The following is a 21,565-nucleotide window of genomic DNA, read 5'->3' as shown; positions in this document are numbered from 1 at the left end:
TGGCTCTTGGCTCTGATTTGCTCGGGCCGAGCGAGCGCTCAGGAGGGAGAGCCCGAGCTGCCGCTGTCCCAGGCAGGGGGAGGCGCGCGGCAAACACCATCGGGCCCAGCACCGCTCTGTTCTCCGGCGAGCGCTCTGATTTGCTCCGGCCGAGCGAGCGCTCAGGAGGGAGAGCCCGAGCTGCCGCTGTCCCAGGCAGGGGGAGGCGCGCGGCAAACACCATCGGGCCCAGCACCGCTCTGTTCTCCGGGCCTGCCCGAGCGCTCTCTGCCTTCCTCTCCGGGTCAGTCCCTCCTCCTGGCCAGAACCGGAGCACAGAGGAATCAAATGCATTGCTCTTGACTTATCCCTGGGTCGGGCAGAACGGAGTTCACACCTCAGGTTCCTGAGGGACGGAGCACACTCTTGGCCACAGCGTGGGTTGCTGTGTCGCCTGTGCTCAATTACACATCGGTAAAACAATAAAAATAAAGGAAAAAGTCGTTCTGCAGTTTCCACCTGGAGCTCATCTCTTTAGTCAGCCAAACTGTAGGGTATTGAAGCAGGCCTCGTGATGCACGACTGTAATCCCAGCGCTCAGGAGGCTGAGGCAGGAGGATTGTTGCAAGTCGGAGGCCGAGGCCGTGTCACCCGAGCACCCACGTTTCTGCTCACTGCTGTCTCCGGGGAAGTCTTTCCATTTGCCCGTGGGAGGGCAGCTGGCAGTTTGCAGCTTTCAGCCACTATGCAGAACACGATTTGCGTGCAAGACTTACGCATTTGTGTATCTTAGGATATACTATGTGGACTTTTCAGAAAACCAGCAATCCCCAAATCCCCAGCCCCAAGAAACTAGCAATCTTTTTCCCCCAGAGTGGCTGTGCTGTTTCCCGTCCCCAGCGGCGGTAGCGGTGTGGAACAGCCCACCTCCTCCAGCACTTGGCGGTGACTGCTTGTTTTCACCAGAACCACGGTGGTATTTCACTGTGAGTTTACGTTTCCCTGGTGACACATGACAACGATCTTTATTTTATGCACTTATATCTTTGTTTGCGAGGCGTCTGCTCAAATCTCTGGCCAATTTAATGTATATCATCGAGTTTGGGCAGTTCTTTTTATTTTCTGGACCCAAGTCCTGCATCAGCTGTATGATTTTTAAATATTTCTCCACTTCATGCCTTGCCTCTCATTCTCTTACCAGGCTCCTACGAAGAGCAGAGGTTTGTGATTTCAGAGCAATCCACCGTACTGATTTTATGGATCATACTTTTGGTTACTGTGTTAGTCCACTTTCCGCTGCTGGGTCAAAAATACATGACACCCACAGCTTAAAGGGCCAAAGGTTTAATGCGGCTTAGGGTTTGGGGGCTTCAGTCATGGTCGGTTGGCTCCAGCCCCCACCCCGCAAGCTGGGCAGAGCCTGTGGAAGGCACTGGGGTCTGGGGTGGCGGAGCCAGAGTCCTGGGCAGGCCAGTGACCCCCCAGGATTCCTCAGAACATTCAGACAAGAAGATCGTTTCGTTCAGACTAGAAGGAGTTAAAGACATCATGTTACAGGGATCCATGCACCCCTATTCATCGCAGCACAGGTCATAATAGCTAAATTAGGGTGTAGCCTGTACTGTGTCACCATCAACAGATGAACGGATAAAAAAAATGCAGTATTTAAGCACAATGAAGAGCCTTACTCTGCCATAAAGAAAGATGAACTTGAATCATTTATAGGAAAATGGATGCATCCTGAGATCACAGTGTTAAATGAGAAACCCAAATTACAAATAAAGGGCAAAAGAAAAAAATAGATACAGGCCAACTGATGAGTTAGATATACAGGCCACAAATCCTAAAGCAGCCATGAAAAGAGCACAAAAATTACACTTAGTGACATAACGAGATAGCCAGCGTGGGTCTGTCTCCCTCCCAGGCTCCCCCCTTCCACCTCTGCATCCTTGCCACCAGGAGAAGAGCCTCTTTCCTCAGCCAGGGCTTCCCCATCTGCCTCTGCCTTGACCCCAGGCCTGTGGGCCACAGCTGGAGGCTTCCCGCCCTGCATTTGCATAGGGTGGGAGTTGATTGAGGCCTCTTGGCCCAAGGTGGAGAAGACCTTGGGTCTCACATCTCTTTCCCAACCCACTGACTGCTGCCACTGGGAAGAGCCTGGGGCACCCGCCCCACACCCACGGGGAGCAAAGCGGAAAACCCCATTTCTAAGGGCTTGGAGGGAAAGGAGGGGAGATTCAGGATGACCCCAAGCAAGAGAGGAACCTGGGTACTTTTCTGTCCGGAGCACCTGTAGGGAAGATGACAGAGAATTAAAGAAAGAGACAGAGACAAGATTAAATGCTCAAGGGGGGCACTGGGAGGAATCTGCCTTTAGTGGACAGACTTGATGAACTCCACCGTTGACTCACTTTTATTTTTCAGCAAGAAGCGCAGGGGAGGAGGTTGTGTACTTTTCCAGGAAAAGCAACTGCAGTAAGATGAGGGTAGTAAGATAGAGAGCAAGTTTAGCCTCTCAAAGGCAACAGGGTAAGGTCCTTCCTCATACCTGGGGGCCCGCATGTTACATTGCCTTCAGCAGACGCCATGTGGCCTCGGGAGTACTGTGATTACCTTTTCCCCACACAGCCAGGAAGTCTGCAGTCTTTCACATACTTCTCTGTCCCTGAGGCAAGTTGCCAAGGGGCCTCAGGACTGGGGGACCTGTGGCCTGGCCCCCACTAATATATATATCATGGCTGGTCCCCAATAGTTTTCTTCCTCTTTTGTTTTTGTTTGTTTGCCTGCTTGTTTGTTTATGACCGGGTCTCACTATGTAGCCCAGGCTAGACTCAAACTCTCGGTGATCCTCCTGCCTCAGCTTCCCACGTGCTGGGATTACAGGTGTGCGCCACCACACCCAGCCAACAGTTTTCTTTTCTCAGAGAAGCCAGTCCCCTAGAAGGGACCCCAGGACCCACTCTGTCATATTCCAGATGGGGGAGCTGCTGAGGACTCTCAAACCTGCACCTGCTAACAGGAACCACAGGATGAGAGGCGACCTCGGGATGACCCCAAGCCAGTGGGGCCTCTGTTTCCCAACGATGTGGTTGCCTGGAGCTAATTAGGCAGGTGCAGGGGCCAGGACTGGTGTCCCTGGACTTCCGGCCTGTTACCTGTCCCCACTGTGCGCCCCCTGCGCCACCCAGGGGCCTGAGGGACTTGTGCAGGGCTGGTTGTGCCTTCTCGTCACGTGGCCCTCTCATCCCTTCCTGCAGGAGCCACTTCCAGAAGGACACAGATCTCCCATGGAAGCCAGGACGGTGACCTTGATGGTCAGCCTGTTCTCCATCCTCAACACCTTCCAGTTCTTCATCCTGGACATCGAACAACTGACGCACATCGGCTACGAAGAAAAGTTCAGCCTCTACCTGGACACAAAGTCCGCGCTGGCGTCCTGGATCCTGACCCACAGGAGCACCGTGGCCGGCCTCCTGTCCCTCATCACCGTCGCCGTCAGCTGCGGCCTCCTCTACAGTGTCCACCAGAACAGCTACAAGGGGCTGCTGCTCTACGCGCTGTGGATCGTGGCCTTCGAGCTGGGCAGCTTCTCCCTGCTGCTGTACACCAGCGGCCTCGTCCGGAAGCAGTTCCGGGTGCTGACGCACCTCTGCCTGGTCCTGCAGGTGTCGCGCATGGTGCTGCACTTCGCCTGCCTGCCCTGCGTCTTGCGGCACTCCTACGAGCTCTTCGAGGCCTTCAAGATAGTCACCAAGATCGGCCACCGCCGCCGCTCCTCCGTCAGCACCGTGGACTCCTGGCCACCGGCGGGGCTGAAGCTCTTGTACCGCAGATTCATCTAGGAAGGCCCTGGCCGAGGCCTACTGTCCTCACTGCCTCTGCCCAGGGCTCCAGAGCTATGGGGTCTTCGAGGAGTGGCCCTGGGGGGTGAGGGTGCCCGGGTCGGTCACCCCCACAGGGCAGCTGCTGCCGCACTGATGACACTGGCCTCTTGCTGATTTAACCATTGTGCACGTGTTTTGTCTGCCTCTCTGCGTGTCCCTGGCTGTCCCATTTTCCTTCGTGTGGGTGCCTGGCTCTACAGAGTGCTTCGGAAGCAGTTCTGCCCACAGAAATCGCTGTGCAGGGCCACAGATTTAGCTCAGTGGTTCCACTGCCTGCTTCACAATCAGAAGGTCCCGAGTGTGCTGGTGCACACCTGTGATCCCAGTATTAGGGAGGCTGAGACAGGAAGATCTCTGCAGGTTCAAGGCCAGCAAGTTCAAAGTCAGCCTGAAATATATGGTCAGACCCTGTCTCAAAAAAAGAAAGAAAGAAAGAAATCGCTGTGCTCTCCTGCTGTCCACGCCCTCATGTGGCTGGCTCTTTGAGCACTCAGCCAGTGGCCATTTCACTCAGCAGCCAAATTTTATCAACTTGATTCCATTTTTATTCATTTCAGCCTAGAATTTAGCTCAGTGGTTCCACCACCTGCCTGGAAAGCGCAAGGTCCCGAGTTCAATCCCCGGTATCCTCCCAAAAATATATATACCATTTTGATTGATTTCGATTTCAATAGCCATGTGCGGCTGGCTCAGAGCTGCCTATGGGGAGCACAAGCTTCCAGAGACTCGGTTTATTCCAACCTAGAACCAAAGCAAAGAACCTGTGTTGCTAGGCTTCCCTATTTCCCGGAAAGCAGTTCCTCCTGTTGGCTCCTCATGATATGGCAAGAAGAATCCTCGTTTGAGAAAGCTCCAAGAGCTGAGCCTGGTGGCGCACACCTGTAAGCCCAGCACTGGGAGGCTGAAGCAGGAGGATCACTGTGAATTTGAGGCCAACCTGGGCTCCATAGTGAGTTCCAGGTCAGCCTGGGCTACAAAAGCAAGAGGAGAGAGAGAGAGACAGAGAGAGAGAGAGAGAGAGAGCTCAAGCCCATCCTAGGCAACTTAGCAAAACCCTATCACAAAATAAAAAATAATAATAATAAAGGGCCGGGAACACAGCTCACTGCAAAAGTCCTGGGTTCAATCCCTGGCCCCGAAAAAAAAAAAAAAAACCTCCAGGACAGGACATCTCCATTTAAACACTATTGACAGCCTGGACAGGATCGTTCTCAGCAGTGGGGGCTGCCCTGGGGATGACCAGATGCTGAGAGGCAGGTTCCATCTCTGGCTCTTACCTAGCAGAAGCCAAAAGCGGCCTCTCCTCCTCCTACAATTGGGACAACCAAAAGTATCTCTAGGCATTGCTGTGTGTCCCCAGGCAAAAAATTTTAAAAAAAACAGCCCCACTCAAGAAAGATTGTTTTCCTTTATCTTTCTTTCTTTTTTTTTTTTTTTTTTTTTGGTATCAGGAATCCAACTCAGGACCTTGCACTTGCAAGGCAGGTGCTGGCACCACTGAGCTAAATCTCCGGCCCAGAAAAAATCTTTTTAAGGACACTTCCTTTTCCCTCAAAAAATGGGACACTGTTTTGGCTCTGGCTCTGCAAAGCAGGCGCACAATGATGGTGAATAACTTTTACTGAACACCCAGAGCAGACGGTCGTCACCCGGAGGGAGCGTTTCACCTAGGGCAGTTCCCGCTATGACCACAAGAAGGCAGTCAGCGACAAGCTTTCGCTTAACCCTACCCTCCACCGCCACCACCACACCCCTAAAGGGTGACCGAGGCAGGATTTGAGGGCGCCTGGTGCAAGTGAAATGGGGCTGGTGGCGCTTTCTGCCCTGGTCTCACAAAGGCAAGCCTCTTCCGGCTGTGACTCGTTAGTGTAGAAACACAGAACATAAAACAAGGCAGACCTCTGGGGTCCCATCGCCCGTCCTAGGTGGGGTGGCTGGGTGAGGGGATCCGGGACTGGATGGAGATCAGGTTGAAGCCGGGTTCCGAGGGGGCGGGAAGGTTTAAGACTAACAGACACGACACTGTGCTCCGGTGGTGGCGCGCACCTGTGATCCTAGAGCCCAGAAGGCTGAGGCAGGAGGATCCCTGGGAGTTCACGGGTAGCCTGAGCTACAGAGCAAGGCTCGGTGTCAAAACAAACAAACAAGCGATCTGTGGAGCAGACAGACCAGCCTCGGTGACATGGACCAGCGTTGTCTCTGGCTTGCCAGCCGAAGAGACGGGCTGATTCGTACTGCCTCAGCCTTCTCTGGTCCCTCACTCTGCTGCCCCTAGGGGAGGCTCTAGAATAGTTCCAAGAGGTAACAGCCAGGGGGAAGGCGCGGCCTCCACGGTTTATTATTACTCAGTCCTAGAGCCTGAGCAGTAACTCAGTTTTCTTACCAGTACATATTTACATTCACTTTAGAGGACAGGTTCATTACTTAACCCATCTTAGTTCTTTTTATTCCTCTTTCCTCCTCTTCCCTCTGCCTCTCTGAATCCCCTTTGCTTTTGCAAACGCTCTATCTCCCTGTTTCCTGTCATCTTGTTTTCTGTGATTATTTTGACTTTGGTTGCTGTTCCCCTGCTAGGTGTCTCCAAGGTTCAGACATCACTGTCACAGCAAACCAGGTTTTATAGCTAAATCCTGGAGCAGCCTGCAGGCCCCTAACAGATGAGCGGATAAAGAAACTGTGGTACTTACATGCCGTGGAGTACTACTCTGTCATAAAGAAGGATATACCCAGGTCACACACAGGAAAATGGATGCACCTTGACGCCACATTGCTAAGTGAAGTGAAGCGGACACCTGATCTTAAATATGGTGCAACGTCGCACAGGAAAAGCAAGCAGGCGTTTTCTGCCACTTATTAGGGAGACGGGAGTTTCCTTAAATACTCCCCCCACCCCAATACCTTATCCTTTTCTTCCCTGGGGAGCAGTTGTATGTCCCTCTGACCTACCACTTCTCATCAGCAGAGGCTGTGTGCCGGTGTGTGCTGCACGCGTGTGAACGTGTGCACGTGTGTGTGTTGTGTGTCCGTGTGTGTCCACGTGGAGCTTTACGTGTACTTGTGAGGGGTGTGTTTGCATGTGTACGCTTGTGTTTCCGTGTTTGTGTAAATATGAAAGTTAAACAGTTACTCAGCAAACATCAGAAATAGCTTACATATTAAAGACACAAAAAGGTCACAACATTTTTCAGGCTTTATTTGTTTCTTTAAAAAAATTATTTTTTACCCCCATACCAGGGATCGAACTCAGGACCTTGAGCTTGCCAGGCAGGCACAGGGTGGCTGAACTACATCCCCAGCCTGTTGCTAAAATTATTTCAGATAGCTAAGCGAATCGAAAAGTATAAGGCAGTTGGACAAGACTAGGGCCCACAGAACAAAAAACAAGAGAGATGCAGTCACTGAAGGTTAGCACTATAAAAAGAGAAACTGAGGCCAGGGATTTAGCTCAGTGGTTCGGTGCCCTGCCTTGCAAGCGCAAGGATCTGAGTTCAATCCCCGGTACCAAAAAAAATACTAAAATAAAATAAAAACAAAGAGGGAAACTATGGGTCCTTGTGCTTGTAAGGCAGGTGACTGTCACCGAACTAAATCCCCACCCCTGTACTTGTAATTTATTGGCTGATCGTGGTTTTTGCCCCAGCTCACACCTGCATTGTGATTTTCCACTGGGTCTTACAGTTTTGTCCCACTTTGTACCCCCTATCTCCTGGCTTTGCCCCACAAAACACTTTTAAGAAGCGGGGTGGGCGGGTAACCCACTTTCTGGTCTCCTTTCTGTCTCTCTTAGACAGAAGCTATCTTTCCTCTTAATAAATTGTTCCTACTTTTTTTTTGGTACCAGGGATCAAACTCAGGACCTTGGGCTTGTGAGGCAGGCAGCAGAACCACTGAGCTAAATCCCCAGCCCAGTACAATGTCTTTAAATAGGCTGCTGGGCATGCCAGCACTGGGAGGCTGAGGCAGGAGGATGACAGGGAATTTGAGGCCAGCCTGGACTACATAGTGAGTTCAAGGCCAGGGTGAACTACATAGCAAGACCCTGTCTCAAAAAAACAAAAACCAAACCGACAAGAACCAGGAACACATAAGATAAAGTTAAGTGGGCCGGGGATTCAGCTCAATGGCACTGCACCTGCCTTGCAAGCACAAGGTCCCGAGTTTGATCCCCAGTGCATAGACACACACACACACACACACACACACACACACACACACACACACACAGAGTCAAGTAAGTGTTGATTGGTTGACAAGAGCATTGTGCACAGAGGCCTGGGGCAGCCAGGATGTACTTCTGCCAGCAGTAACAATTTAGTATTCACTAACTCGGTGTCCACGGCAGCTCAATAGGACATAACTTCTTCAAATCTTAAAAGATTCTGGAAAGAGGGCTTCCAGGGCTGCTGCAGAAAGTGGCGAGGATGAAGGGAGCAGGTGTTGGCCGAGAGGGGCAGGAGCTTCCCAGGGCTTCGTGGCAATGTGTCTCTTTCTGTAATTCCTTTATTTCCTTTAAGCGCACTGCATATTTTTGGATCCCACCTCTTCCGGGGTTGCTTCTCTCAATGAGGGGTTCAACTCCACGTGGCTGGCAGGGAAGGCTGGGCTCCTCTGCAGGGTCGTGGCTGCCCAGAAGTCCTGAATCGATTCAGAACGTTCCCCGGTCGTCACTCTGACTTTGGGGAGGAGCCAGAAGTCACACAGTGCCAGAATTGGTGACCTAGGTGGCCCGGTTCACACGGCAAGGTTTTTATGAGCCTGCTTTTCATTAGATAGCACCGGGCAGCAGCATTTGCTGTATTTCTTATTGAACCTCCTACTTATACAGAAGAGGATTGTTAGTCACATAACTTTATCAAGTAAGACAAAAAAGAAGAAAGAAAGAAAGATTCTAGCCGGGCATGGTGGCACACACCTGTAATCTCGGCACTGGGGAGGCTGAGGCAGGAGGACCCCGGGGTGGTCTAGCCCAGCCTTGGCTACACAGTGAGTTCGAGACCAGCCTGAACTGCATAATGAGACCACATCTCAAAATTAATTAATTAATTAAAAGAAAATAGCCAGGAATTCAGCTCAGTGGTGCTGCCAACTGCCCGGCAAGTGCAAAGTCCCAAGTTCAATCCCCGGTACCAAAAACAAAAACAAAAAACAGAAAGAGAAAATCCATCCAACCAAACTGCACACTGGAGGTGACACCCAGGGCCTCGCAGCCCCCATGCCTACATCCCACGTGCTCCTCTGCTCCACCAATAAAACCCAAGGTGCCGCAAGCTTTGGGCCTCCGGACACAGTAAAAGGCAGGACTGGAAATCAGGTCTCCAGTCTACAGGGGCTGAGCCCCCTGAGGTGGCAATAAAGACATTTCTGAGTATCAAATCAAGGGTCCTGACCTCGCGGTCACCTGGGGGTGGCGTCGGATGGTTCCCAGAGAGTCCGAGGGCGGAGCTAGCATCCGGAAGAGAAAGGGTTGGAGTCAGAGCAGCACAGACCCTCCTGCCTCAGCCTCCCTCAACCTGCAAAAAAGCTTTCTGTCTTGCGAGGATTTCAAACTCTGGAAGGAGGACCAGGCAACAGGAAAGGGCGGGCTCAGCGGTCTGGGACCCTCGGGCACTGTGGCGTTTTCCTGGGCTGCAGGTGGGCGGTGTTTTCAAGCTCCAGGTGGCCTCCAAGTCCACCCTTCACCCCACAGGGGCCTCTAGGGAAAGATGTGTTCAATTTCAAACAGATGATAGATGAACTTTTGACTCTTCTCAGGGAACTGTTCCTTCTTCCTCCTTGTCCTCAAACTCCTTGAAGTGTCCAATTACTCTGCTAGTGCTATTGTTCTGGGATTTGGGAGGGAGTCTAAATTTTTTGTTTGTCTTTTTTTTTTTTTAATGTAATACTGTGGATTGAACCCAGGACCTTCCCACTGAGCTATATCCACAGCCCATTTCATTTTTGTTTTTTATTTTGAGATAGGACCTAAGTGACTAAGTCGCCCAGGTTGGCCTTGAACTCACAGAGATCCTCCTGCCTCATCCTCCTAGAGTGCAGGTATTACAAACATGAACCAGGCCACCTGGTTTTGCTTTATTGCATTATGATTTTCTAGACTTCAGACTGCCATATGGGTCTTACCACAGAAGAAGGAACAGCTGAGATTTGACTCCTTCTCATTCAACTTTTCCTGACCTAACTGATTTTTGTCTTAAGAAAATGCCGACAGGGCCAGGGATGTAGCTCAGTGGCACCGAGCCCAAGGTCGTGAGTTTGATCCCCGGTACAAAAAGAAAAGAAAAGAAAAGGCCTAGAGCCTCCAGGTGTGATGGCACATGTCTGTCACACCAGCACTGGAGAGGCTGAGACAGGAGGATCCCTGTAAGTTCGAGGCCAGCGTGGGCTACATAGTGAGACCCTGTCTAAAAAAAAAAAGGGCCTAAAGCCATGAAAAATCCTACCCTGAAAGGGTACTACTATTGTAGGTGGATAGGTAAGTCAATTAGATATCTTGTAGGCCATTAGACGGGGCCAGCCTGAGAGGAGCCAATGTGGAGACCAACCAAGATACATTTTCGGCTGGGGATTTAGCTCAGTGGCGCTGTGCCTGCCTCACAAGTGCAAAGCTCTGAGTTCGATCCCTGGTGTAGAGAAGTGGGAGTTAGACCCATTTCACCGAAGGCCAGCCTTGTGGGAGAAGAGAAACCACCACACTCCCACAGGGTGAGTAGCTGTGACTGATATTCTAAATAGGTCTCGGTCAGCTAAGTGGGGACGAAGATCTTCCAAGAAAGATCCCTGACCCACCGCTTACCACCCGGAAGTCCTCGCCCATCCCTTGTACGTCTGCTAAGTGACCGGTCTCTCCACTGGATCTTCACTCCGTTGGTATACCCTAAGCTGCTGTACTTGTCGTAATCTTATTGGTTGTTTACAGTTTTGTCTACCTTGCGATTCCTCATTAGACCAATATTGCCTAAGCAACTGTACTTGTAATTTTTTTGTACCTGCAGTGCTACTTGAACCTGCCTCGCCCCATGGCTGTATTCCATAAAGCATCTTTGAGAGGCGAGCTGAGCGGGCAATCCATTTCGGGTTCCCCCTCTGTCTCTCTCAGAAGCTCTCTTTCTCTCAATACATTCTTCCTTGCGCTTTTTTTTTTTTTTTTTTTTCTTGGTTTTTTGAGACAGGGTCTCACTGTGTAGTTGAGACTGACCTAGAACTCACTATGTAGCCCAGGCTGGTCTCGAACTCACAGCGATCCTCCTGCCTCAGCCTCCCGAGTGCTGGGATTATAGGCGTGCGCCACCACGCCCGGCTGTTCATTGTTACTCTTGACCTCCGCTGTTCCTAGGATTCATTCCTTGATTTTAGAGACTTGGGACTCGCGTTTCATTTCGTTATCTGGCAGGTTTGGGCGTGGCATCTCTTCCCACTAGATTGCTCCCGACACCGCTGCAGGCAGCACTGGGCCTCAGGGGCTGGCGTACTTGTGTCGGTGGTCATTGCGCTTACGTGGTGGGCCTGGCCGTAGACTGTGCACCTGCCCCTAACATACTCATCGGCCGGGGATTTCGCTCAGTGGTTCCGTCGCCCGCCTTGCAAGCACAAGGTCCCGAGTTCGATCCCCAGTACCCAAAAAAAGAAAATATATCCCAACATACTCATCGTTCAGGGCTCTGCAAAGCCAGGGCCAGCAGCAAGAGCTGCGTCAGGAGAGACCCTAAACCTGGGGACACTTAGCACTGCCTTAGCCGTGCGGGAATTACAATCCCAAGCAGGGCTCCGCTCCCACAAGGGCCCCGATTACGGGTTTTAGGGCCAACCGCTCTTAGGAGGCGGGGTCAGGCAGGAGGGGGCGGGGACCTGGGCGTGGCCTGGAAGGGTTCATCCCTCGCCCCGCCCCCTGCTCCCTACTTCCTGCTCTCCTTGGCCCAGCAGCCTCTGTTCCACCAGGCCCCTCGGTCAGGCCTTCCTGCCTCGCAGCCCGCCCACCAGGCACTAAAATCTCTACAAACTGCGAGCCAAAAGAAACCTCTCCTTTAAGTTTGGGTGTCAGGTGTTTCATCCCAGCGATGAGAAAAGTGACTAAGACAGTAATGCTGGCTTTATTCATTCATTCTTTCATTTGGGGTTTTTGTAAGACAGGGTCTCACTATGTAGCCCAGGCTGGCCTTGAACTCTTAGTGATCCTCCTGCCTCAGCCTCCTGAGTGCCAGGATGACAGGCGCGCACCACCATAGCCGGCTCGATAAGTTATTTAGTTTATGAGCCTTGGTTTTCTCATCTCTAGAGGAGAAATGATCGTACACTTGTAAGGGCTCTATCAGTTCGAGAAAGGGGATGAGTGGTGGCTGGGGAGCGGGGTAGGATGGGGAGAGAGACCCCGAGGGCCCCGGGAACTCCGGGAGGTGGAGCGGTCCCGGGTCCTGACAGGGGCGCGCGTGCCTCTGCCGCGCTCCAGCGTGCGCTGAGGTGAGGGTGGTAAATCACCTCCGTACAGTTGGATGAAGGGGCGCACTCCAGAACCACGCGTACGTTTTCAACTCCCGCTCACGGTAGATTATTCATATTACCATGCGCTCGTCCCCAGGATTGATATAAATAAATGAGAGCTGGCTTGATACCCAGTCTCTCTACGCGACTCTAGTGTAAAATCGGAACGATTTGTCATAAGGGGGTGGAGGGGGCAGGTGCTGCTGCCATGACATGAGGGACATAAACTTAGATACCGCGTGTTGCTTAAAAATCACTAAATGAAAGGGAAAAAATAATTTCCTGATGAAATATTAAAAGCATCCTTCTAAGCGTGGTGGCACACACCTGTGATCCCAGCACTTGGGAGGCTGAGGCAGGAGGATCATCACTAGTTTGAGGCCAGCCTGGGCTACATAGCGAGATCCTGTCTCAAAAAAAATAAAATAAAATAAATAAGTAGAAAACTAAAAAGGGCTGGTGATATAACTCAGTGAGAAGGCCCTGGGTTCCATCCCCAGTACAAAAAGAAAGAAAGCAAGCGAGGGCTTCTTACAAAGAGAGACAAAGAAGGCCGCGGTGGTGTCTGGGGTGAGGATGGTGGCCTCATGGAGCCCCCCGTCTCCTGGGAGCCGCGTTTCCCTCTGCCAAAGCCCTCTTTCTTTCCGAGATGGAGTTTCACACTGTCAGGCTGGCTGGGTTTGAACTCACCATGGAGCCCAGGCTGGCCTCAGACTCATGGAGATCCTCCCGCCTCGGCTTCCAAGTACTGGGATTATAGGTGTGTGCCACCGTGCCTGGCCAGCCCTGTTTTATAATAGGAAATTTTATAGGCAATGGTGGAGTTTGGGGGATGGCTGAAATTAATTATGTATCTATATAGCTCTAGCAAAGCTAGATAAAAATGATCACATTTAGCATAGTTATGGAAACAGAAATACGTCAAGAGAGCACATTGTTAAATTACCAAAAGTATGAGCTCTACTCTGTAAAGATGGATATGCTAAAAGTATGTCTCTCTGGTGAGGCAGGATTGTATCAAAGAACTTTAATTCCCTTTGTACCTTTTTTTTTTCAGACAAAGTCTCTCTTTGTAGCCCAGGCTGGTCCTGAACTCACAGAGATCCTCTTGCCTCGGCCTCCCTAGTGCTGGGATAAAAAGCATGTGCTACCATAGGGCTGGGAATTTAGCTCAGTGGTTCCACCGACTGCCTTGCAAGCACAAGGTCCTGAGTTTGATCCTCGGTACTAAATTAAAAAAAGAATTATCTTACCAAACAGTTTAAGGGCCAGGGATTTTGCTCAGTGGTTCTGCCGCCGGCTTCGCAAGGGTGAGGTCCCTGATGCCAAAAAAAAAAAAAAAAAAAAAAAAACTGCTACCACACCTGGCTGAAAATGAAAAGTTAGGAAAGTGCTGGGGATGTAGCGTGAAGTGTGAAGGCCCTGGGTTCAATCCCCAGTGTTCCCCAAACAAACGAAATACACAGGACTTTTTTTTTGGTACTGGGGATTGAACCTAGGCCCTTTCAATTGCAAGGCAGGCAGGGGAACCACTGAGCCAAATTCCCGGCTCCAAGGACTCTTGACTTACGAACTCAGTTCATTCCTTTAGGGCTGGTTGTAACTCAGGTTGGTCAGCTGCCTTCCAAGTCTCTCTCCTGTGTAATTTTAGGCCACACTTTCCTCCAGTCAGCTCCCGGTGTCCTCAGAGAGACACTGGCCCAGGATTTCTCAGTGAATCCCACACAGGAAATGATGCTGTCAGGTCTTGAAGGGTTAAATCTGTACCTGAGACCATCCAGGAGCACAAGCAGCTGGTATTCAGGTTATAACTCAAGTGACAATTAAAACTGGTTGTATCCCAAATTGTTTGTATGCCAGGCTGGGTCGTAACTTGGGGACCCGCTGTACATACCCCACAGATCTCATGGGGTTCTGCCCAACATCTGGCTTTGGCTCGGCTGTGACACTTACCCGATCACTGCTGTCAGTCAGCTCTGAGGGAGGCAGGAGAAGCCCAGGGCCAGCCTTGCAAAGGGGGTCCGTGCTGGGTACCCTGGGTGCCTCCTGCAGGGAGGTACAGGGAGGCACCCCAGCTCCATCTTGCCGTGGGAGTGCAACCGGACCTCAGTAGTGTGGAGAGCGGGCCTCTGCTAGGCACAGAGGGCTACTCTGATGCAAAGTTTGAGAACAGCTGGAATTCGCCCTCTGGGGTTGCATACTTGACTTGCAGAGGCCCTGAGTTCATTTGCCAGCATCCAACACAAAATAAGACAAAAGAGAACGGAATACTACACATCTCTCAGACTTATGCCTATGAAATAGAAACTACTTTTAAAAGTAAGAAAACTTGCCAGGGCTGTAGGTCAGTGGCACTGTGCCTGCCTGACAAGTGCAAGGTCTAGAGTTTGAGTCCTGGCACCAGAAAAAGAAAGAAGGTGGGGGGAGAGGGAGGGAGGGAGAGAGAGGGACAGAGAGAGAGGGAGGGAGGGAGAAAGAGAAGCAAGCAAGCTAAGTGAAAGAAGCCAGGTGAGAAAATTTGCCCAGCTTTGTGGCACACCTGTAATCCCAGCACTTGGGAGGCCGAGGCAGGAGGATCACTGAGACTTCAAAGCCAGTCTGGATTACAGAGTGAGACCCTGACTCAAAAAAAACAAAACATTGTAAAGCTGGGCGTGGTGGTCCACGCTTGTAATCCCAGCATTTGGGAGGCTGAGGCAGGGGGATCACTGTGAGACCAGCCTGGGCTACATCATGAGTTCCAGGTCAGTCTCACCTACATAGGGAGACCCTGTTTCAACCCCCCCACCAAATAAAGACAAACAAAAACCTATAAACAAATAGAAAAGAAAATGCTAAACACAAAAAGCGTGATTGATAGGTTTTACCCGGGAGCTGGACTAATGTCATGTAGACAGGTACATGGGGTCGCTAAAGTTGTTTGAGAAAGGGTCTCACTTTGTAGCTTTGTAGCCCAGGCTGGCCTCAAACTCGTGATGATCCTCCTGCCTCAGCCTCCCGAGTGCTGGGATTAATTTAGGCATACATCACTATCCACAGCTTGTTTTCTTTTGTGGTACTGGAGTTTGAACCCAGAGCCTTCACACTGGGCTACACCCCCCAGCCCTTTTGTATATTTTCTTTTGAGACAAGTTCTCGATAAGTCACGAAGTTGCCCAAACGGGGCTTAAATTTGCAAACCTCCTGCCTCAGCCTCCCCGAGTGCTGGGATACTAGGCGTGTGTCACCATGCCAGGTTTTTTTTAAATCTCAAGACCTGTCTCATAAATGACCCGGGCTAGCCTAGAATTTCCGATCCTCCTGCCTCAGCTTCCCAAGTGGCCTTCTTCTGTGACTTGAACAGGGTGGAGGGTCGGCTGTCCAATCTAATAAAACACAACAGCTGGCCCCCCATGCACCAGTGATGAGAAATTATTCTGAACCGAAGGTCATGAAGAATCCAATTCTGTTATGTCGGATATCCTGTCCCGATGAATAAAAAGAAAGTGCTTCTGGGCTAGGCCTAGTTCTGCTTATTTTCGTACTTCCTCCCACAGGGGCGCCGGGGGTCAGCGCAACCCTACTCTTGGCAATCGGGGGCCGGAAGTGCAGGGGGCCAGGGCCCTATCTGGTCAGCGTTGCCCCCGATAGCCGTCTGTGGTGAGCACTTCCAAGAAGCCAGCAGTTGAAGGAGCTGAGCAATATTTACAAGAAACGCGCCCAGCCCCCACTCGGGCTCCGGCCTGAACTCTTCCTCCCTGGGCTGGGAGGATGGAGGTGAGAGGCGCACGGGAAGGGTTTTATTGTTTTGTTTTTTTGGGTACTGGGGATCGAACTTGGGATCTTGCGCTTGCTGAGCTAAATCCCAGGCCCGGCAGGGAGTGTTTTACACCCATGCTAACCTGACCCTGGACTGGAGAAAATCACCCTGTCCTCCAGATCCCGGGCCCAGGAGGGTCTGAGAGCCGACGATGGCCAAGCCACGCAGACATTAAGGGTCACAGCGGCTTGCACAGGGCCCCGGGTTCCACATCCACTCCCCACAAAAGCAAACAAGGACAATCAAGGACAGCAGAGGCGGTGAGCATGATCCGGTCCCCTGCTCCGGATTCTGACATGGACACTGTTTCTTTTTGTACGTAGCCCATTTTGGCCTCAAAGTCGAGGTGATCCTCCTGCTTCAGCCTCCCCAGTGCTGGGACGACAGGCATGTGCAGCCATGCCCAGCAGATTTATCACAAACTATTTAAGACAAATCCAATTCTCACCGGGCTGCTGGTTAGCATGTGACCCTACCTTCATCTCTGCCTGGTTTAGATGAAGCATCACCAAAGGAATCCAGGAGCCCCCTCCCCAAGCATAAACCTCACTCAGAGCTGGGAGCCTCCATGAGGCCAGGACCTTATGTGCCCTGTGTCTCTCCCAAATTCTACTGTGAATGTGGTATGTAAGCTCGTCTTCCTGGTACCCTGACCCAGGAGCAAGGAGCTCTCAGGCTCAGGGTGTGCTAAACCGCCCAGTCTCAGTCCAGAGCAGATCCTCAAATTGATTACAAGCATGGTGCACACCTGTAATCCCAGCACTGGGGAGGCTGAGGCAGGAGGGCCAACTGAGTTCTGGGCCAACCTGGGCTACATAGTGAGTTCAAGGTCAGCCTGAACTACACAGCAAGACCCATCTCAAATACAAACGAAAGAAAGCAAACACATCAAGGGAGAGAGGGTGAGGCTTTTCCTGATTTCATCAGAAGTTCGGAGCAACTTTTTAATAGTTCAGGTGCAACTTTACTGCAAAAGGGTTGGTTAGCCTAGCAGAGCTCAGACCCCATGAGGCTGGCAGTGGACAGGGTGGAGGGGAAGGGAAAGGGAACCTCAGGAAGGCGCCCCAGGACCAAGAAACCCTTCCTTCCTCTCCCAGCCACGTGGGGCTGAGCCGGCTTTGGACCCCGTCCAGGCCTGGTATGGACAAAAGGATGGGTCCACGGATGGGCCAAGGGGCTCAAGCCCGGGGGTCCAGAGGGTTTGTGGACACAGAAAAAACAAAATTTGATTTTTTTTTTTTTTTGACAATACCTCGCTGTGTAGGCTAGCCTGGAACTCACAGCAGTCCTGCCTCAGCCTCCTGAATGCTGGGATGGCCCCAGGTGGTTTTGGGGTTTCACAGCCTCCGCTGCCTAGTCTTAGCTGAACTGTCACAAAATAGAGAAGGGCCTGTCACAGCCCCGTGGACAGCCCTGGCTAAAGATGCGAATGAGAACACGCAGTAAGAACACAGGAGCGGACATCTGCAGGGGTCGCTTCTATGACTGAGCCTAACGCTGATGACAGGGGACTGTACTCAGGACCCACACAATAAGGCACACTTTTCCAGTAATGCTCAAAGTGGTTTACTGTAGAGGATGGAGAGGCCTTGCTCGTAACCAGATTTTTTTTTTTTAAAATAGGTCTCTCCATGTCATTCGGGCTGGACTTCAACTATGTACCCCAGGCTGGCCTTGAACTGTGACCCTCCTGCCTCAGCCTCCCAGGTGTCACCAACTGGGACTGCAGTATATATGCCCGTGCCACACCAGGCTTCAAAATGCTTTGCCCGGGGAAGAAATAACAAACCGTGTTACTGGTCTCCTGCCACTAGCTCCTACAGCCACATGGCTGTCAGCCTCCAAATCGTGTCCACAAGATCCTAGCCCCAGCCTGGACATCTGGGAAGAGAGCCTCCCCCCAGCTCTTCCGGCCCCTCCCTCGCACCCCTACCCCAACAACTAACTAGGAACCACAAGTTAAGACAAAAGTTTTTATTCAAAAAACGCCAAGTATAAAAAAAAAAAAAATAAGATCTCTTTTATTCCCCTGTACAGTATTTGCTCACATAAAACCAGCAGGCCACATGCTGCTCGAAACCCAGCCCCAGGGAGGACCGCAAGGCACACGCTGTCCAGTCCCCACCTCCAACCGACAGACAAGCCAGGGAGTCCCGAGCCGTCCCACCTGGGTCCCCTCACCCTACACACAGCAAGCATCGCAGCCCTCCCCAAAAGTTCCCCAAGTCAGAGGAGGAAAGGAGAGGAAAAAAAAAAAATCAAACGCAAACCCCCCCAAAAACCTAGGACAGTAGTTTCGGAAGTTTGGAAAGGGCGGGAACCAAATAAATAAATAAATAAATACTTAACATCGACCTCTGGGTTAGAATGAGCATCTTTCCAAAAACAGGAAAAAAAAAGATAAAATAACTTAAAAGACTTGTTAAAACATTAGAACTACGATCCTTTTGTATACTACCATGCCAACTGTACACATTTACAGCTTTTCTGTTTGCATTGTTCGTGCGTGTGTGTGTGTGTGTGTGCGCACGCGTGTGTGTGTGTGTGTGTGTGTGTGTGTGTGTGTGTGAGGTCCTGGCTTGGAAACAGGTTAAGTAAAAACCGAAGAGGAAGACAGTTCACTGGAGTTTTACTAAAGGAGGCAGAAAGGAGGGCGCCCGAGGCCTCTCCCGCGGCACCTTTCGCATAGAGGAGGGGCAGGAACGGGGGACCCAACCCAGGCAGATTTGGGGGAAGCAGCAGGTAAAGAGGTTAAGTTCAAGTATTTCTCCCAGCACAGCCGGAGTCCCCGCGGAAGGCACTCAGAAGAGTCGGAAGAGGTGACAGGGACTTCAAATGACGCTAGAGCTACCCGGCCCGGCCCCCCGCCGCCCGCCCAGCCGGCACCAGAGGAGAGGAGAGTGAGGAAAGCCTCTCCCAGGGGCTGAGGAGGCACCGGGTGGGGCCTCAGCCTGGGCCCGGAATGAGTCGCTGTAGTTGTGTCGCACTGTCTTGCTGGCCCGGGCAGGTGGCCTGGTGTCACTGGGGATGGGAAGCCTGAGGCTGGCGCTACGGCCCACGGCCTGGCGGGGAAGGGAGGACCTGGCCCGGACCGGCTATTTGCTGGTTCCCGGCGACAGGCTGTGCAGGGGGATCTCAGCCGTCTCCTGGGGCAGGAGGGCGTCCTGCATCCATGGGTGGTTCTGGATTTCCTCGAAGGTTGGCCGGTCGGAGGGCCGCAGGGCCAGGCACCAGCGGATGAGGTGCTGACACTCTGTGGAGGGGGACACGGGGGTCAGGGCTAGGCTGCCTGGGGATGCCGGCTCCCCTCAGCAAGGCGCCCCGGTGACAACACTGGGACAAGAATGCACTCGACCTGGAGAATTCAGGACAGGCCAGCTCCCTCTTAAAATATGCAGTTTCCAAACTTCAAGAGCCCAGGCCTTTCCCAGGCCGCCCACTCAGAAATGGGCAGGTGATGACGCCAGACTCTCAGGAGTCACCACCAGGAGGACAAGGTGACTCACCTCACCTCAACTTACAAATGTGATCACCAGCCAGCATGAGCTCACCCAGACCACAACAGAGGAGGGAGGTGGGGGAAAAGCCCAGGTGTTTTTACTCTGGGTGTTTTACACTCTCTCAGGTGGTACCAGGGATGGAATCCCATCCAGAGCCTTCTCAACTGAGCTACAACTCAAGACTCTCTCCCTTTTTCTGCGACAGGGTCTTGCTAAGTTTAAATTGCCCAGGCTGGACTGGCTTAACCCTGAGATCTGCCTTGTCTCAGCCTCTGGAGTACTGGAATTACAAAACCAAATTTAAGAACAGGGAGTATTCGGCCTGGCACAGCGGTGCACGCCTGTAATCCCATCACTCAGGAGGCTGAGGCAGGAAGATTTTGGAGAGTTCAAGCCCAGCCTAGGTTACAGAATAGGACCATCTCCAATTAAAGAAAAAAACCGAATAGTACAGCTCGGTGGCAGAGCACTTGCCTCATAGCACTCAGAACACTGGGGGTCTGATGCCCCAGACCAGAAATAAAACTTCCCAGAGAAACTGAACTGTCTTGTGCTCCCGCTTGGGCCTCCCAAGGAAACCCAAAACGCAGTGAGCGAGCAGGTGGCCCACAAACCCTACGCCACAGGTCACAGCCCGCTGGCCTGCAGGTTCCTGGAAGTCACCTGAGGAGACGCGCTGCCGGAAGAAGACCTGGCCCCGCACGATCTCCTCGTCCTGCTCGAAAGGGATGTCTCCGCACACCATGTCGTAGAGCAGGATCCCCAGGGACCACACGGCCGCAGACCTGCCGTGGTAGCGATGGTAGCGAATCCATTCGGGAGGGCTGTACACCCGGGTGCCTGCACGCCGAGCGGGGAGGGAAAACGGGCTCAGCCAAAGCTTTACTTAAAAAGGAAAAGCAAAGCGCCCACTCCCTTCCCTCAGGAGCTGGGCGGGCTGACTTTTGCCTCCTGGGCTACCAGGAAAGTAGAAATGCGGCACCCACCCTTATGGGCCCCAGCCATAAACTAAACCCTAACAAAGCAGCCCGAGAACGGACGGCCTGGCGCAGCCCCAACGCCGGCCGGCCCCGGCTTTCGGAGGGAAGAACCAGACCGGCCTCCACACCCCAGGCCAGGGTGCCCTCTCGGAGGCCGTCCTCCCACCCTCCGGAACCGGGCAAACACCCCCACCCTTTCCTCCCAGACCCGGACGGCAGGCGGAGCCGCGAGGCGGGTGGCAGACCACGTGATTCCTGTTTACAAACTTTAGGTAGTAAAAAAAAGGCGACAATCCCGACGGCGGTCACCAGGGGGCAGCAAAGGCTTGAAGGAAAAAAAAGCCATGGGAGGGCCCGGCCAGCCATTAACTGCTAAATACAAAAAATGCAGCCCGGCCCAGCCCAGCGTCTTCCAAGGGCAAATAAACACGAACCGCAGGCCCGAGTCACAAGTTCTGAAGGGCTGTCGTTCGTCAGGGTAAAGCCACTCCGAAGACGACCCACCCTCCTCGCTTTGATCTCGGGCTCCCCGAGCCGCCGGTTCTGAAAGAAGCCGCCCCAAGCCCCTCCCTAAGCAAGATAGGTTTTCGTCCTCCCCGCGGAGTCGGCCAACTCATTCTCAGAGCGGCAACAGATCCTATTTCACAACAATCCCCTCCCGGCTCCCTCGCCCCACGACGCCGAAAAAGAAAGGTTTTAGGGAAACCATCTTTCAGAGCCTCCCCTCCGATCAAAGGGCGGGAGGGAGGCACAGGGAAATAAAAAACCCCTCTATCTTACAAGTCAAAACAGCCATCGGCAAAACCCGCACCGGCGTCAGATCTCCTCCCACCCTCATAGCTGTCCTGGCCGGGAAAAGTGGGTCAGACTTTGGAAATCTGGGCTACGGGCCGTGGCCCACAAGCTCTTATTCATCAAGAAAGCTTGGAACCCGCCCGATTCCACTGAAAA

The 21,565-nt window shown here is 52.3% G+C and overlaps 2 protein-coding genes across 4 annotated transcripts in view; one reads left to right on the top strand and one right to left on the bottom strand.

The window, feature by feature from the left end:
* The window catches only part of Tmem217 (transmembrane protein 217), a 17,343-nt gene extending 13,353 nt beyond the window's left edge, over nt 1-3,990 (top strand). For all 3 annotated transcript variants that reach the window (XM_010638842.3, XM_033766424.1, XM_033766425.1), the window contains one exon: nt 3,237-3,990. In XM_010638842.3, the coding sequence (XP_010637144.1) occupies nt 3,267-3,821 (555 nt within the window). In that variant the 5' untranslated portion in view covers nt 3,237-3,266 and the 3' untranslated portion in view covers nt 3,822-3,990. The remainder of the gene's footprint in view (nt 1-3,236) is intronic.
* Nucleotides 3,991-18,115: 14,125 nt separating this feature from the next.
* Pim1 (Pim-1 proto-oncogene, serine/threonine kinase) overlaps nt 18,116-21,565 on the bottom strand; it is a gene marked incomplete at its 5' end in the record, with an annotated part of 3,929 nt that continues 479 nt past the window's right edge. The window contains 2 exons of the mRNA XM_010638873.2: nt 18,116-19,387; nt 20,298-20,474. Coding sequence (XP_010637175.1) covers nt 19,230-19,387; nt 20,298-20,474 — 335 coding nt within the window. The remainder of the gene's footprint in view (nt 19,388-20,297; nt 20,475-21,565) is intronic.

The sequence above is a fragment of the Fukomys damarensis genome, unplaced genomic scaffold (genome assembly GCF_012274545.1).
Source record: "Fukomys damarensis isolate Sample0158 unplaced genomic scaffold, DMR_v1.0_HiC HiC_scaffold_20, whole genome shotgun sequence".
Lineage (NCBI taxonomy): Eukaryota > Metazoa > Chordata > Mammalia > Rodentia > Bathyergidae > Fukomys > Fukomys damarensis.
This window is presented reverse-complemented; position numbering and strand designations above follow the sequence as displayed.